Source organism: Antechinus flavipes, chromosome 6, assembly GCF_016432865.1.
Source record: "Antechinus flavipes isolate AdamAnt ecotype Samford, QLD, Australia chromosome 6, AdamAnt_v2, whole genome shotgun sequence".
Taxonomy (NCBI): Eukaryota; Metazoa; Chordata; class Mammalia; order Dasyuromorphia; family Dasyuridae; genus Antechinus; species Antechinus flavipes.
In genome coordinates this window covers 100,935,137-100,953,061 of record NC_067403.1, presented here as the reverse complement: position 1 = coordinate 100,953,061, position 17,925 = coordinate 100,935,137, and the positions used below count along the sequence as shown (strand labels likewise).

Sequence of the window (17,925 nt, the reverse complement as noted above, 5' to 3'; positions counted from 1 at the left end):
TTCTGCACTGAAGAAGATGATTATTGATAAGGAAAGAACTCAGCCCCTGGCTGGGCTCTCAAAAGACTTGGAGTAGAACTAAGGTAAGATGTAAAATGATAAAAACATTTTTTATACAAATAAAATCATGTCTAAATAATTGAAGTAATATTGTTCATGGATAGGTAAAGCCATTATAATTTCTAAAAATGACAATTTGCCTATTTATTCACTTATTATCCCAATTAAATTACTTTTTTTTTTTTTTTTTTTCTGAGACAATTGGGATTAATTGCCCACGGGTCACACAGCTAGGAAGTGTGAAGTGTTAAGGGTCTGAGACTAGATTAGTATCCAGGTCCTCTTGATTTCAGGGCTAGTGCTCTGTGCCATCTAGCTACACCCCCTCCCCCAATTAAATTACTAAAAAATTATCCTACTGAATTAGGGGAAAAAAAAGTTCATTTGGAAGAACAAAAGATAAGGAATTTCAGAAACCAGGGAAAAAAAGATATAAAGGAAATAGATTCAGCAATACCAGCCTTAATTGATATTATAAGGTGAGAGCATTATTGAAGTATAAAATAGATAATTTTAATTATTTTAAATTTTTTAATTTTAAATTAAAAAATATTTTTTTTCTTGTATAAATAAAACCTATTTGGCCAAGAATAGAAGGAATGCAGAAAATTGGGAAAAAATTTTCATAGAAAATTTCTCAGGATGTGATTGGCATGGAATATTGCTATGGTGTAGGAAATGATGAGCTGGTTGATTTAGAAAAATATGGACTGGCTTGGACTTGGTCTTATATGTGTGTGTATCAGTGTATCTGTATGTTTGAGATATCTATGTATATTTGCTTCTTCTTGAGACTGTGCATGTGGGGAGGGGAGAAGGGAATAAAATAAAAAGTATTCAACTGAGAACAAAAAAAAATCTACAAGGAAGCCAAAAAAAGAGGGAGCCTACCGCTTTGAAAAACAGTGTATAGTGTATATTATGTAAATTTTCTCGAAATGAAAATTTATTGTTTTATATTGACCTTTCCCTTATGTTATGTACATGGCAATTTTTTTCCTTTTCCCATTTTTATATTTAAGTTTAAAACAAATTAAATTAGGAAAATAAAAATAATAAGATATAAACTACCCTTTCAGTAGTCCTGCAAACTGCTTCACATTCTGACACAATGATAATAGCTAACATTTACATAGTGTTAATAATGTGCCAGACATCATGCCAAGTGCTTCACAAATACTATCTCATTTTGTCCTTATGAAAGTTCTATATTTTTAATCCTCATTTTACAAAACAAACTGAGATTAAGTTGCCCAGGGTCACACAGCTAGGAAGTGTTTGAAATTGAATTTGAACTCGGGTTTTCCCTACTCTTGGCCCTAGATTGACTCTGTACTCTGCCATCTGCTGCTCCCAAGTCTCAGCTTCCTGGGAGAGAATAACAGTAGTTGCTTTCTGTTGCTGTTTGAAGTCTTTATTTCAGAAAATTAACTGTATAGTATCTAGCACATAGTTGGTATGTAAGAAATTGTTGCTCTATTGAATGAAACTGAACAGAAGAATGCTAAATATGATGGTGCAGAAAGACAAACTCTTCTGATGCTTGTTAGGTCCTATCTGTGTCCCCTATGGATCACTCTGTCCTTAAGAGTTTTCTAGGCAAAGATACTGAAGAGTATTGCCATTTCTTCTCTAGGGAATGAAGGCAAACAAGATGTGACTTGCCCAGGATTCCCCCACTCAGTAAGTGTTTTTAGCTGGATTGAACTTGGATCTTTCTGATTTCAGACTCTGTGCTCTATCCATTGAGCCACCTAGCTACTCTGTCCAAGATTACACAGCTAGTAAGTATCTGAGGCCAGATTTGAACTTGGATTTTCCTGACTTCCTGGCCCTGACATTGAAACTTGTAAATTATCTGAATGTCCTAATTTTATATGCTTAAAGTCCAGTTTTGCATGGTTCTTTTCATTTACCTCTAAGTTTGTTGTTTGTCCAGTGTGCTAGGGAGGAGGTGGGAAGCTTTACTTGGCTCCACTTTGGCCAATTGGTGCCTGCAGAATCATAGTCTCAGTACAGTCATCCAGTGAATAGCCCCTAGTAATGGCTATCATGTTCTAATTTAGTGGAGTCTGCTTGGCAAAGATTAGAAGTAGGAGTCGAGTCAAACAGAAGAGTATAGGCAAAATGTTCCAGCTAAGTCTTCACTCCTCTGGATGCTCCATTGTCCATCAGGACAGAGTTCATAGCAAACATGGACTCTTTGCAGGAGGCAAACTTTACTCACCATTTACTTACTATGTTGTCCAATTAAATCTCATTATCAGCTCCTGTGAGCAGTGCAGCTGCATAATCTTGTCTTCCCCCTTTATACTTTTCTTTCCTAGTGAAAAGGGGAACAGATGCTTATCAGAACCTTTGCCTATCTTAAGCCCTGGGCAGTAGAGAACAGTTTCTAGAACTGAAGCATTTATCCATGAGATTGAGCCTTTCTCTGACCAGGAATCATATAACTGAAATATTTTAGTCAGCTGAGTTCTCTTGCTTCTGGTCTCTTTAAACAGCTCTGACAAAAATGTTTTTTTACTTTACTCCTGAATCTGTCTTTCCAATCAAGTTCTTGCATCTCTTTACCATAAAAACCCCTTGGCTTCCTGTCTTCTATAACTTTTAGTGAATTAAATCAGAACATTCTGTTCTCAGATGCACTTTTCACTTAAAAGGTAATCACTCACATTTTCCCCTATTAAATCAGTAGACCTTTAAAAATCACCCTTAAGTATGTAAATATGTAATTTCTTTCATTTTAGTTTTAGTCTATCTTAAACAGTTATTTGCAAATGATCATGGAATAATAATGCCCTGAAACTCTAGTTTCTCTACATAGAATAGCATATCATTTAACATTATTAAAACTGTTTCTTTATATTCACCTTTTTCCAGTTTTTAAGTTTTCTCTGAACTTTCAAAGTATTAAATAGTCCACATATAAATGAAGTACTCATTCTATGCTTTTTACAATGCTGTTTTTATTTTTATGCTCCAGTTCATTTTGTTCAACACTGCTTGGATTCCATCAGAAAATTTTCTTCATATGCATGTTTTATTCTTTATCTTATTCTTTTCTAGTATCAAAATTTTCATCTATGATAGAGGCAATATCTTATGTTTCATCAATTAATAGAACTTTTTTTTAATACAAAAACTTTTCTTTTCAACATTAAGTCATTTTATTAAAAAAAAAAGGCAAAATCTTGTAAATGGATAGATAAATGGAAGGTAAGAAAAGGAAGGAAAAGATAAAGGAGATGGGAAGGAGGTAGGCCTAGGAAATGTAGACAGTAGCAGATATTTAAAAAAAAATCACTTTCTTTGCTTTTAACATTTTTTCTTTAAATTTTTACTTTGAAATTCTTTTCTTCCCTCCCACTCCTATCCCTATTGACAAAGCCAACAATGAATTCATGTAAAACACATTTTTATATTAGCCATATTTTTTGAAAAGCAAGAAAATGAAAGAAAATTATACTTCACTTTGTGTATCAGTACTCTCTCTGGAGGTGGATACCATTTTTCCATCACTATTTATCAGAGTAACTAAATCTTTCACAGCTGATAATCATTACAACATTGTTATTACTGTGTGTAATGTTCTCATGGTTCTTCTCACTTTCCTTTGTATTGGTTCCTATAATTCTTGTCATTTTTTTTCCTGAAACTATCCCCCCTTGTCATTTTTTATAACACAATAGCACTGTACCAAAATCATATGTAATGACATTCAGTTCCCCAATTGATGTGCGTCTCCTTGATTTTCAATTCTTTGACACCATAAAAAGTTGCTCCAAATATTTTTGTACATTGGATCAAAAGGTATGCACAGTTTTGTCACCCTTTGGGCTTAGTTCCAAATTATTCTCCAGAATGGTTGGAGCAGTTCACAACTCCATTAATTTTCCCTTAATCCATGTTGCATTTTTTTATTTCTGATAGGTGTGAGATTTTCCTTTCTCTAATCAATAGTGATTTAAACTATAGATAGCTCTTTTTTTTGCCTTCTGGAAACTGATTGATATTATTTCATTGTCTGGGGTACCTTTTAGCAAAATGTAGTTTCTCTGTTTATTGTTTTTTGTTAAGTTCTTTTACTTAGGATTATGATTGCTACCCATGCCTTTTTATTTTTAAATGTTAACTGAAGCATAATTGATTCTGCTTCAGCCCTTTATTTTAACTCTATGTATATCTTTCTGTTTCAAGTGTGTCTCTTGTAAACAATATATTCTTGGATTCTGAGTTCTGATCCATTCAACTATCTGCTCATTTCATTCCCTTGAAGTGAGTTACTGTGTATTTCCACCATCCTATCATTTTCTATTTCTTCTGTCTCTTTCTTATCTTTTGCTTCTTCAAGTCTATTTTGCTTCTAACCACTACTTCACTTAATCTTCCTTTCCTTACAATACTTCCACTTTCTCTTATCCCTTCTCCTCCTGTTTCCTTATTGGGTAAGATAGATTTCTATATATAACTGAATATGTGTGTGTGTGTGTGTAGTGTACATATATACCTATGTATGTATATATAGATGTGTGTGTCTATATATGTATTCTTCTTTGAACCAATTCTAATGAGAGTGAGGTTTCAAGCATTGCCTGCTAACCCCTGCCATTTTCTCTTCCATTGTTTCTTTTTTGTCTATCTTTTTTTTATGAAAAAAATTTCCCATTCTACTTCTCCTTTCTCCCTTCTAATGCATCCCTCTTTTTTCCCCTTCAGTTTTTTGGGAGATCATTTTAATATAATCGACTTATACCTGTGTCCTTTGTCTATGTAAACTCCTTTTAACTGTCCTAATTATGATAAAGTTCTTAACAAGTTATGGGTGCCATTTTCCTTTATAGGAATGTAAACAATTTCCCATTTATTGAGCTCCTTATGATTATTCTTTTGTTACTTTTTTATGTTTTTTTAGACTCTTCTGTTTTAATGTCAAATTTTCCATTCAGTGCTGGTCTTTTTTGTCAGGAATGCTTGAAAATCCTCTTATTTCATTAAATACCAGTTTTTCTCCCTCCTAGAAGAGTACACTCAGTCTTGTTGGATAAGTGATTATTGGATGGTATACTAGCTTCTTCATCTTACCATAATTATCCCTAATTCCAAGTCCTCAGCTTCTTTAACATGGAAACTATTAAAAATTGTGTGATCCTGGCTGTTAAACCATGATATTTGGATTGTTTCTTTCTGGCTGCCTGAGGTTCTTTCTCTTTGACCTAGAGTTTTGAAATTTGGCTATAATTTTCTTCTTCTTCTTTTTTTTTTTTTTTTGGCTACAATTTTCAGGAAATTTTCATTTAGATATCTCTTTCAAGAGGTGTTTGGTGGATTCTTTCAAGGGCTCTAAGACCCTCTAAATCTAAGATAACAGGCTGGTTTTCCTTGATAATTTCATGGAAATATGATGTAATATCTAGACTCTTTGATCATGGCTTTCAAATAGTGTGATAATTTTAAAATGATCTCTCCTTGATCTATTTTCTCGGTCACTTGTTTTCCTGATAAAATGTCATGTTTTCTTTTCTCTTCATTCTTTTGACTTTGTTTTTATTTTTTCTTGTTATCTCATGTAGTCATTAGCTTCCATCTGCCCCATTTTAATTTTTAAGGAAATATTTTCTCTAGTGAGCTTTGGTAGCTTTTTTTTTTCCCATTTGGGCAAGTTTATTTTTTAAAGAATTCTCTTCTTCAGTGAATTTTTGTAGGTTTTTTTTTTTTTTGGACATTTCTGCTTTTTAAGGAATTCTCTTCAATGGATTTTTGTGCCTCTTTTACCAAGCTGTTAATTTTCTTTTTCTAACTTTTTTAAATCACTCATTCTGTCCCCTACCCCTCTTTTTTTCCTTCTCCTATCTCTTTAACTCTTTCAGAAATTCTTTTTGAGCTTAGATCCAATTAGAATTTTTCTTTGAAGCTTTTTTTGGTAGCTACAATCAAATTCTTGTTGTTTTCTCATTTTTCCAATCTATTTCTTGCCTTTTAACTTTATGTTAAAGTTGGGCTCTGCACAAAAGTTTCAGACTTTTTCATGCTGCTATTTTCACAACGAGTTTTGTGAGTCTGCAAGTTTTGGGTGTTTTCAGGGTGTTGTGATTCTGGCAGAGGTATGGTCACTGATCTTGTGGTCTGCACTCTGGTCTTTACTGATGAAGGCCCCAGTTCCCTGCAACTGCACAAACTTAGTACTCTTTCTGCCTTGGAACTGTGACCATGGTCCTTACTCCTTTGTGACTGATCACCAGAGTACCTCTCTGCTCAGAAACTGCAAAATTGCCAGTTAGTTCCAGCTATACCCAATGGCAGCGATAGGTCCCTTGTACTCTCTGATCTGGACTGGAAGTTTCTAAAGCAGCTAGTGATGCCGTGTCTATTGCTGCCATCTTGGAGTGTGTGAGACAGACCTCCTCCTTGTAATACTGATTTCTCTTACGTTTTCTTCAGTCATAAAAATATCTCACTCCAACTTTTTGCAGGCTGTGCTGTTCCAAAATTTTATCTGAAATGTTATTTTAAAGTTGTTGGAGTTGAATGATTGGAGAGTTCAGCCAGGTAGCTGCCCATAATCTGTTATCTGACCTCACCCCTGACATCATATCTTGGGGTAATTTAGGCTGGAGAGGAGGCAAAAGCCAGATTTGTATGAATATAATCAGAAGATTAGCCATGGCACATCCCTTACATTAAAAAAAATTTTTTTTATTAAAGCTTTTTATTTTCAAAACATATCCATGAATAATTTTTCAACATTGACCCCTGTAAAACCTTGTGTTCCAGATTTTTCCCTTCTTCCCCCCATCTCTTTCCCTGGATGGCACATCCCTTTTATTTTCCAGGTACATTGTTATGTTCCAATGTGACCTATAGAAAATAGCCTAGTGTTAGCAAAGTTTGAAAACTTTGTTAAATTATTAACAGTTATCAATAAATTAACATAGTGGACATCTATGTAAAATAATATGCACTTATTTATCCACAGAAAATGTTACAGAAGACAGACGGTTCATCCCACTGATGATGGCATTCCTTTTTGGTAGTACCTCAGTTTCCATACAAGGCAAAAGCCTTGCCAAAAAATTTCAAGTCGAATCTATTTAAAAAAAAAAAAGAGAACTCATTGATTTGCTGTGGAGAGTAGGAAGATACAGTTTTTGTTATGGCTAATTTTGCTTAAGTACTTATTCCATATAGCAAAGAATACCTATTCTAATAGAGAGGAGTCACATTTTAGGAGTTACTAGTCTACGACTTCTAAGGTTTCTTATATATTGACATATAACTAAGATTCACTTGGCACAGTTGTACAATATTTGTGTAGTAGATGGAAGCTGGAACAAGGAAGAGAAAATTACGAAGAGCTTCTGTGGTCAGGAAGGTTGTGAATCAGTTAGGAAGAAGTCTAAGGATTGCCTTGCTGAAGTGAAGTCAAGGTTGGATAATGCAAAAAGTCACGTAGCCAGTTAGTATGGTACCTAGTTTTGTTCAGCAGCTTAGAAGTAGGAGAGGAAAAGGTAGATTGTGGGAGCGATCCAGGGCTGAGGGATGGCAAGAAAAGAGCTGTGTGGGATGGACAGGGGGTCTGGAAACACTGTAAAGTGCTGAGAAGGGCAACTCTGGGGGTGAAGGAGGAGAGGAAGGATAATGAAGTCAGAGTCAGGGTAATAGCCTGAGGCATGGAGGGGATAGAGATGTCAGTGATGTAAAAAGTAAGTGTTGGATACCTCTCAGATTGGCTAAGATGACAGGAAACGATAATGACCAATGTTGGAGGGAATGTGGGAAAACTGGGACGCTGATACATTGTTGGTGAACCTGTGAACAGATCCAGTCATTCTGGAGAGCAGTTTGGAATTATGCCCCAAAAGTTACCAAACTGGGCATATCCTTTGACCCAGCAGTGTTACTACTGGGCTTATATCCCAAAGAAATCTTAAAGGAGGGAAAGGGACCCACATGTGCAAAAATGTTTGTGGCAGCCCTGTTTGTAGTGGCTAAAAACTGGAAAATGAATGGATGTTCATCAATTGGAGAATGGCTAAATAATTATTCTAGAAGAAGGGGTTATTGGAGAACTTGCTCAAGAATATCAACACAAGAAAATTAATTCAAAGAAAATACAAGACTGGATTGTGGAAAGCAATACCATGCCACTAACATGTAGCTTACAGAATTTATATTTATTGTTCTGTAATATTCCCCTCTGGAATTGCTGTCACTTGACTGTTTACAATTTCCTTATTCATATGAATAGAGTTTGTAATTGAATGTTATGGAATATTATTATTCTATAAGGAACGATCAAGCAGGATGATTTCAGAGAGGCCTGGAGAGATTGACATGGACTGATACTGAGTGAAATGAGCAGAACCAAGAGATCATTATACACGGCAACAAGAAGACTATAAAATGATCAATTCTGATGGATGTGGCTCTCTTCAACATATCTGGCCATCAAGCAATTTAGTGATAAAGAGAGCCATCTACATTCAGAGAGAGGACTATGGGAACTGAGTGTGATTCACAACGTAGTATTTTCACTCTTTTTGTTGTCATTTGCTTGCGTTTTATTTTGCTGCTTTTTTTTTTTTTTTTACTGGTTTGATTTGATTTTTCTTGTGCAGCAAGATAATTGTATAAATATGTATGCATATACTGGATTTAACATATATTTCTATATGTTTAACATATATTGGATTACTTGTCATCTAGGGGAGAGCTTGCAGGAAGGGAGTAAAATTGGAATGCAAAGTTTTTCAAGGGTTAATGTTGAAGAATTGTCTACACATATGTTTTGAAAAATAAAAAGCTTTAATAGAGAAAAAAAGAATAGGTGTTGGAGCATAGGAAGAGGTAGAATGATAGGAGTTGGTGGTAAGATAGGGGAATGGCAGTGTTTCTAATTAGGAAAGTGGAACACTTGTGAGCATTGGCAAATTCTAGTGTGTGACCTTCCTTAGGGACTTAAAGAGGTTTTGGAAATGGAAGACTAGGGTTTTAGGGAGTCTCTACACGAATATGGAGATTTCCTATTAAACAGGCAGGAGTTGAGGAGAAGGGGATGATGGTGAGCCAACTGTTGTAGAATTGTTTGAGAAAAGTGAAAATGACTTGAGAGTCAATATACTACAGTTACCATAATTTTGATTGGGTAGAAAATTTAAATTGTGTGTATTTCAAAAGTAAGTACCTGCCTGGCTGTTTTGTTTACCTTTTTCTTTACAGATTAGGACACTGAGGCCCTGGAAGGTTAAGTGATTTAAGTAATCACTCATGTAGTCAAAGATCTCATTTGAAGCTAGCCCTTTTAACTCTAGAGCCAGTGGGTTAGTTTTTTTTTTTTTTTTTTTCCCCTTCCCTATTCTATCATATTATGGACCAAGTCCAAAAAGAAGGCCCAAGACTCAGGCATGGTATTTGAATATCATATACTACAAATCAAATTAGAGGTGCCAAATGTCCTGTCCTTGATGGCTCTGGGATTGATTTTATTAGTTTCATTTGTTTGACAAACTCTATTCATATGAATAAGGAAATTGTAAACAGTCAAGTGACAGCAATTCCAGAGAGGAATATTACAGAACAATAAATATAAATTCTGTAAGCTACATGTTAGTGGCATGGTATTGCTTTCCACAATCCAGCCTTGTATTTTCTTTGAATTAATTTTCTTGTGTTGATATTCTTGAGCAAGTTCTCCAATAACCCCTTCTTCTAGAAAGTTTACATAATTGGTTTCCTTATTCTATATTTAAAATGAAAAATGGCTTTTATTGGTATGTCAAATAATATCGTCAATATTTAAGCTCAGGAACCAGCCCCATCCTTGAAAACTCATAAGAAAGAGATCCACAATTCAGTCAGACTAGGTATAAATTTCATATTTATAAGATCATTTTCTTTGGGACAGAACAGTTGGATGATATGTGTATTTTACTTATCAATTTACATGGTAATTTATTTTTCCTAGGCAGAAATCTAGATAATCCCAATTGTTTAGTATTTGAGCTCTGTCCAGATTTTGATTTTTTTAAAAAAATGATTCCTGGAATGGAATTTGATGCTTGTTTGGATTCCAATACACATCTGTAGAGCTATTCTATGTGTATTGTCATTTGTGCCCTCTCTTCTCTTAAGTTTTATTAAAGCCTTTTGCTTTTTATTTCCCTATATACTGCTCTCTCTACCACCACCCCCATTGAACCCTCCCTTAGAGCAGAGAAAAATAATAAAAAACTGTCTGGAAATAGCACCTGCTTCTCATATTATGCAAGCATTTACACCCATAGCCTTCTACCTTTCCTCTCAGAGAAAGGTATGTTTCACCTTCTGTTTCCTGGATTTAAGACTGGTCACTGCAATTAATCAGATACTTTTAGAATTCTTTTCATCTACATTATTTGTGATTATGTATGTTTTTCTCTTAGGGGCAGCTAGGAGGCTAGAGTATTGGCCTGAAGATACTCATCTTCCTGAGTTCAAATCTGGCTTCAAACAGTTTTGTGATGCTAGGGAAGTCACTTAATCCTCCTTGCCTTAGTTTGCTCATCTGTAAAATGAGCTGGAGAGGGAAATGGCAAACCACTCCAGAATCTTTGCCAAGAAAACCCCAAATGGAGTCACAGAGAGTTGGACATGACTAAACAGGGAAGAACATATTGTTCTCTTGGTTCTGCATTCTTCACATCTGTTTATAGTGTCTTTCTTACTTAATTTTCCCCTTGTCTGCAATGTTTTTCTGTTCTATATTTTCACATTAACTCATAACTTTATTTATGGTGCCTGTCTAAACCATTTTCTTAGAAACTTTATATTTACTCTATTTTTCATTCTAGTGATCATTTCCATATAATTTCTAAGGTTGCCATTTTATTAGTTACTTAGATTCCCACCATTGCATATTAAGTATTGGAATCTCCCCAAATAATTTATCTGAGGATCTCCAAGCACGTTGATACTGCAAAAAGAAATTACTACGCATATTTTAGAGGTAGGAAAGGCAAAAATATTTCTGAAGCTATACCACTCGGTGATAGAATCAGACTTGGGGCTTCTACCTCCACTGTTGCACAAACTTGTATAGCATATGTAATGATGAACCCCCATGAAACTTCCAGTAAAGAGATCCTTGGAGAAAACTAGCAGCTGCCCAACTCTGTCCAAGATTTCCTATGCATTAATGGTAATAAGTTTCATAAAACACTGCTTTAATCATTTTACTCCCTAATCCTCCATTTTTCTTTATTGACTCTCTATTGCCCACAGGCTAAAGTCCAAATTCCTTCACCCTGCCATTCAAAGCCTTCAGCAAGCAGCTCTACCTGTCTTTGAGTGCTCCCCAGTATAAACCCTCCACCAAAAAATCACATATATTCTTGCCTCTGATCCATTACTCTTGGCCATACAAATTAATATCTTGGCTTTTAAGTCTCACCTCAATCCACATTATTTCAATGAAGCATTTCCTGAATATTTTAATCTAATCATTTAGGCCTGTTTCATACACATATAATCACCTTCCTTCAAATTAAATTTTCTTTTAAAAATCTGGATTTGGTCATACCATCTGCTTTACTTTAATGGGTTTGGAAATTTTCTAAGTGAAATCCCTTTTCTCAATTGCATGCTGTTTTAGAATATAAATTATTCTAAATTCTAATCATATAAATTAGAATTAGAATTTAGGTTATTTTAGGGAAATGGGCAAAAACTCAATTCAAGATTCACACTCAAACACTAATTTTTCATAAAGCTAGGGACTTTGCAGGTGTTAATATCATTTTTAAATAATAAAAGCAAGGAGGAATTTTCTCTGGAAAGAGACTAGGAAAAAGGAAGAAAAATAGTGCCCTTAAATATTTCTAGTCCTAAAATATAAGTTCTCCTTGAAAGGGACAGTTGGTGGTGGGTTTTTTGTTTTGTTTTGTTTTATCTGCCTCTGTATTTCCAGTGCTTAGAACAGTGCCTGGCACATAATACGTGCTTAATAAATGCATGTTGACTGACTGCCATGCAGCAAGGACATTTGATAGAACCCCAATGCTTTGTGTAGACCGGATATGAGTGATCCACAGAATCTTAGTTGGAATGGACAGAAGAGGTCACATAGTCCAATGTGTATCTGATTTAGAAGCCCACATTGCAACATCCTCCTCTCATGTCCATGAAGTGTTGGTCTGAAGATCTCACATAAAGAAGAATCTTCTGAGATGGCCCATCACTGTTAGGAGCTCTTTCTGTACATCAAGCCAAAACAGGTCCATTTTACTGAATTAATGTACTTAATTCTGAAATTCTAACTAGAATTCATTTTGTGAGGTAGGACCTAACAGAACAAGTCTAATCCTGCTTCCACAGATATTCTTCAAATATTTAAAGACACCTCTCACATCCCCCTCCCCCCAAAAAAGTCTTAGTTTATTCTTCTCCAGGCCAAATAGTCCCAGTTCCTTCAAGGCATGCTGGTTGTAATAGGCCCTTGTCATATCGCTTCTCCTGCTTTGGACATACACAGTTTGTCAATGTAATTTCTAAATTGTGGGGTCCAATTCCAAACATGATACATCAGCTATGACTTGACCAGGTCAAAATACTTAATTTAATGTTGCCTCATGATTGCTTTGGGGCAGCTAGATGATACAGTGTATAGAATGCTAGCCTCAGAGTCCAGTGGCCCTGCACTCAAATCCAGCCTCCGATACTTATTAGCTGTGTGATCCTGGACTGGTCACTTAATCCTGTTTGCTTCAATTTTCTCATCTGTCAAATGAGCCAGAGAAGGAAATGGCAAATCGCTTTGCCAGGACGCCACTGAAATGACTCAACAACAAAACAATATAATTACAGAAGCTTAAAAAAATTTTTTTTGGCAACTATGACATATTGTTGACTCCCATTGAACTACTTTTTTCTGCCTGCATTGTCCCCATCCTGCACTTGTGAAGTCAAATTTTGAAGTAGATGTTTATATTTATCCATTTTTATCTTATTAGTTTTGGCCTATGATTTTAAAGTAGTAAGATCTTGTTGGGTTGTGATTTTGTTACTTAGTAAGAATCTTCCCCCACTCAGCTCCCCCCTCCAGCTTTGCACCATCTGTACAATATTAGCACAATTATTCCTTTGGATAACATGGTGTTAGAATGTACTTTGTTTGGCGTTCTCATAGAATAACTTGCACCTTTGCATTAAGAAAAACACCGAATACCTTGCTTCAGAAAATGACAACTGTCTTACTTGTTAAATATTTATTGATGTTAAAACCACATGATATCAACACGACAATCCAAAGTAGTATGCTAGTACATTGTTTCTTTATAAATACAAATAAAAGGTGGCAAAATAATGCTAGTGAAGCTAAAAACCAGTAAGTTAGCAAGTCACATTCAGAAAAATTTGGCAAGTGATACATGACATTTCTAAAGTATAGGTAGAATAGTTCTAGGACAGACTGTGTGTGCTGCATCTTAAATTCATATTAGCCATGTGTATGAGCGTGGTCAGAAAACTGGTATCACTCCGCAGAGAACAACAGCTACCCTATGTGTGAAAGTTCATCAATCACTTAAAACCTGGTTGGTGTTCTTACAAAGAGGTACAAAGCAATACATGTGTAGCTGTAATGCAAAATACATGGGGTGGTACACAATTATAAAATTCTTTAAAAAAACAACAAAACAAACAAACTAAGTATTGACTTGAATAACTGAGCTGAGATAGATTTCAACATTTTTATTATAAATAATGAAAGATATATGTGCTTCGTATAAGGAATACAGTGTTTTCCTTTCATAGCAAAGTACCATCAAAACCTCATGTTTTCTCGTTCAGCCTAATTATTTTCCCCTTATAAAAATGGCTTGGTTCTGAATTAAGACCTCCAAGTCTGATCAGAATCTGCCCAGTCCAGTTTGATATCGAATCACCTTGCACTTGGAAAGCAGCCTTTAATCTAACATCTTCATGTATTTCGTGTAATATTGTCCCTTCTTAGAGGAGGGTCACTGGATTATAGCGCAGCAGAAAAGTAAATTGATATTTACCATTTGCCATGACCATGTATGTACCATGAAGTAAAACACATTATGGCACAAGTCTGTTTTTGCCTCTCTCCAAGCTAATTGATTTCCTTCAAGTAGCCATGAAACCAGCTCCCACAGGTGCTTACTTGCCATTTACATCAGTCCCACAGACTCAGTCCATTTCAACTTGCCTCTATACTGCTCCAGTCTCAGACATAGCAGAGATGCCACATACACAGAAATTCCCTCCTTACACATACCCTAGACTTCTAGCCGACTGCAGCATTCTAGTTTTATGAATGGCAGTGGGTTTTGTTTTGTTTTTAAACTAGATTTGAGATTCATTCAACAACAAAGAAAGACCTGGTCTTTACCATTTCCCTGTTCCTTCCAGTTCAGTTAAACGAAGGCAGTATAATCACACTGGCAGCATTTTCCTGTATACCGCTACCTCCTTTCTCTTCTCCTATCCATTCTCCTAGAACAATATGCCGTGGTTGTCATGGGGGCGTTTGGATTCCTTCCATGGAACAGACTGTACTATACACTTCAGCTCTTATTCAAAATACATTAAATTATTGATACTTAAATTAGCCTTTTCATATGGATTGTAAATAAGCTTCCAGCGGGAGGGAAGGGGAAGAAGGGTGGCAAGGGGGGCGGACAGGGAAGGGGACGGAAAGAGAAAAAATACTACACACATAGGAAGAAAAGAACTAAGGTGTTGCTATCAATGAACATTTAAGGCAAATAGTTCTTTCTCTATGATATAATAGGAAGCAATTTGCAGAGAAGGCAAAGTTTACTTGGATATATTTGTCCTTTTGGATTCTAACATATTGCACTTCTTGACTGTAGCTGTCTCGATGCATTGCCACATTAGCATCATATTTTAGTTTTGACTTGTAGTCCAACTGCCTCCGATTAAGCATTTCACACTGTGCTGAGGAGCACTGGCGAGCTTGTTTTGTGTTAAAGGCACTTGGTGATGCACATAAACCGTGTTTACTTTTGCTCAGTTGGTTTCCTTTAGTGCTTTGGCATTTCTGACAAATACTCATAGCAGTTTTCAAAATTTAAAAATTGGATGAATGTGAATTTTTGGTGCAAAGTGTACATTTCTATGAATACCAGCTACTAATACTCTCCATTGGGTATAATAGTAAATTAGAAAAGTATGGTGATGGTGTTCTTTATCTCTTGTATGTAGTCAAAGGTGTGTGTCTGCCTTTTACATAAAGTGACAAAGGAATATGGTTGGTCAAGGCAATGGCTTTCAGTGTTTCTGCTTTGGAAATAACACGGGATCTACAGATCATCGCTCTCTACCAAGCCTGAATTCAAAGTCAGATGAGACGGGTTGGCTTCAGGCTGAAACGCTGCTTTGATGTCCAGTCCTTGGTCTGAAAGTGCTGCGTAACGACTGGCTGAGGGCCGCACTTTTTTTGGCTTGGTGCTCTGGGGCTGCTGGTGCCACTGGGCTACAGAAAGACAGAGAAGAGTCAGGGCTTAAGCAGAGGATAGATTTTCGGTTGATGGAAGTAAATTCAAAAGTTCTTGCTCAAATAAACACCAACATGCATTCTATTTGGAAAACAGGATGGACCAACTCAACCAACCAAATGAGACTGAGTGACTGTTCTGTTTTCTGCTCTCTACTCCCTTCCTGACTCTAAAGTTATCTTGCTTTATTTATTATTTTATTTATTTATTTACTTCACCAACATTTTGCTCCTTTCTCCAGAATATATAAAATTTATCTTTTCTCCAAAGGAAAGTTTCCCAAGGAGAATCTTCTGAAATATTCTTTAAGCAGCATGGCTCTACTTATCCCTCACCAAAATAAATAAATAAATAAACATTTCCATCTCTTTTTCTTCTCCCCCTCAAAGTCTAGATCTCATAGGGTTGGTTCTAAGCTTGGTAAAGCTTTATTGTGAAGTTAAAATATGGTCTTAGTCTCTTCCCCCCCGCTCCCCCAATCCAAATCTATTTCTGCTATCCATCATCATGGATGCTATTAGGTACCCTAAGTGGATGTTAAAAACTCCAATCCATGAAAAGAGATTGGGTGGGAGGTCACTTTGAGTGAATCTTCCCAGTAGGGATTTCCACAAAACTGTTTTTAATCCAAATGAAGTTGACAAACTGAAAATAAAACAAATTTCATTTTTCTCGTGGTTATGTATACATAATCACTCACGACATATGACATACATATATGTACATAAAGGCTCATGACCATGTTGTGTTGGTCCAACAATTTTATAGAAATACTTTGCCGGGCCTATGAAACATTATTGAAATACTTACACAAATATCCCCTACTTAAAACAAAGGAATGGTACACTTTGTGCATGTGTACAGCTGCATACCACACACACACATATACACAGACACAGACATACATACAAATGCTGGTAAAAATCCACTGCTGAAGCTATATTAAGAGACTTTGGCTAAGAAAGCAATAAGCTACAACAGAGCATATGCATTCTTGGCTCATTAGCGTTCATTTCTAGAGTGCATTTTAAGATTATAATAGAATTATGACACAAGGAGACATTAAAGATTGTCATTTGCTGAGCCCAGTAACAACAAAAACATCTTTAAAAATGAATGTAAACATGCCTTTGCCTACTACTACAGATGCTTAAGTAAAAAAAGCCAGTTTTATAGCTGACTATGCAAAGAAAGAAATATTAGCATGCATATTTTGCTTTTAACATTTCAAAGATCTTGACTTATACTTTGACAGTGTATTTGTTCTCCTGATGTGGGTCACTATTAGTGTCGAGAAACTACAAATAGAAAAAAAAAAGAGAGCAACATAAACCTTTCTGTCAATGGATTACTTTCATAGAAATTGATTGGGATACCTCTAGGTTGATTGTGCAACACTGAGCTATCTTAATTTTCAGGATAGGATGAATACAAAAGATAAACTCACTATAAACATCCAGCCTCGCAGTACATGACACAATCCCAGCTTCATTTTTTGCCGACACAGTATACCATCCAGCATCCTCTTTTGTAGCTCCTTGAATGAGCAGGCAGATGTAGCCGTGATTATCCTGGTGCATGCTGGTGAGAAGGAGAAGGTCATTAGGGCTCTAAATAAAATTTTAAAAGTGGCTTTGGACATGCAGCATTATTTTTAATTAGATCATTAGAAGCAGAATTTTTCAAGTCGTAGATAATGGGGTCTACTTATTCTGGAGAGGCAGGCAAGCCCCATTAATGTTAATGGGATATAAGAGCAGACGTCAAGGGGTGGAATAAATCTGTGTATTTAATTTCTAGCTGAGTTTTTGGCTTAGGAAAAAAACAAAAACACTAGACATTTCTTCTGACTGAATATTAAAACAAATGGATTCATCTTGTAAAATACTAAGAAAAATTTAAAGGATTAAAAAAAATATTACTTTTAGATTGAGCAAAACTTGCTTTTTTTTCCCCTCAGATCAGAACATCTCACCCAAAGCTTTGTGCCTCTTAACACTTCAGTTTAGACTGATTTTACTATTATTTTGTTACAAAATAAGAAAAGCCTTGTTTTTGATTCAAACTAATTGAACTTGACAGAATCATATATTCGGTCCAACCTCACGCGGTCAGTGCTATAAGTAAGTGACTCATTTTCTTTCTTCCAGAATATCTGAGGTGGAGGAACTCCAGAAACACGGCATTCCAGTCGCACTGGGTACCCATCAGCAACTCCTGTGTTCTGCAGCTTCTCAAGAAACGCAGGGGCTTGGTGTGCTTCCTTAGCTGGGAAACATGAAAAGAACCCTTTATCAGTATTTATTCTGCATTCCGGGGGCCACACTAGGAAGGACTGAGAAGTGCT

At 35.8% G+C, this 17,925-nt stretch overlaps 1 protein-coding gene across 10 annotated transcripts in view; it reads right to left on the bottom strand.

Moving 5' to 3' along the window:
* Nucleotides 1–13,286: 13,286 nt before the first annotated feature.
* Nucleotides 13,287–17,925, bottom strand: part of PALLD (palladin, cytoskeletal associated protein) — a 485,836-nt gene continuing 481,197 nt past the window's right edge. For 9 of the 10 annotated variants that reach the window (XM_051964161.1, XM_051964162.1, XM_051964169.1 and 6 more), the window contains 3 exons: nucleotides 17,681–17,846; nucleotides 17,026–17,159; nucleotides 13,287–15,556 (listed from right to left, as the gene is read on the bottom strand). In XM_051964161.1, the coding sequence (XP_051820121.1) occupies nucleotides 15,384–15,556; nucleotides 17,026–17,159; nucleotides 17,681–17,846 (473 nt within the window). In that variant the 3' untranslated portion in view covers nucleotides 13,287–15,383. Of the gene's footprint in view, nucleotides 15,557–16,825; nucleotides 16,877–17,025; nucleotides 17,160–17,680; nucleotides 17,847–17,925 lie in introns of all 10 variants that reach the window. The other variant, XM_051964163.1, reaches the window with a different exon arrangement.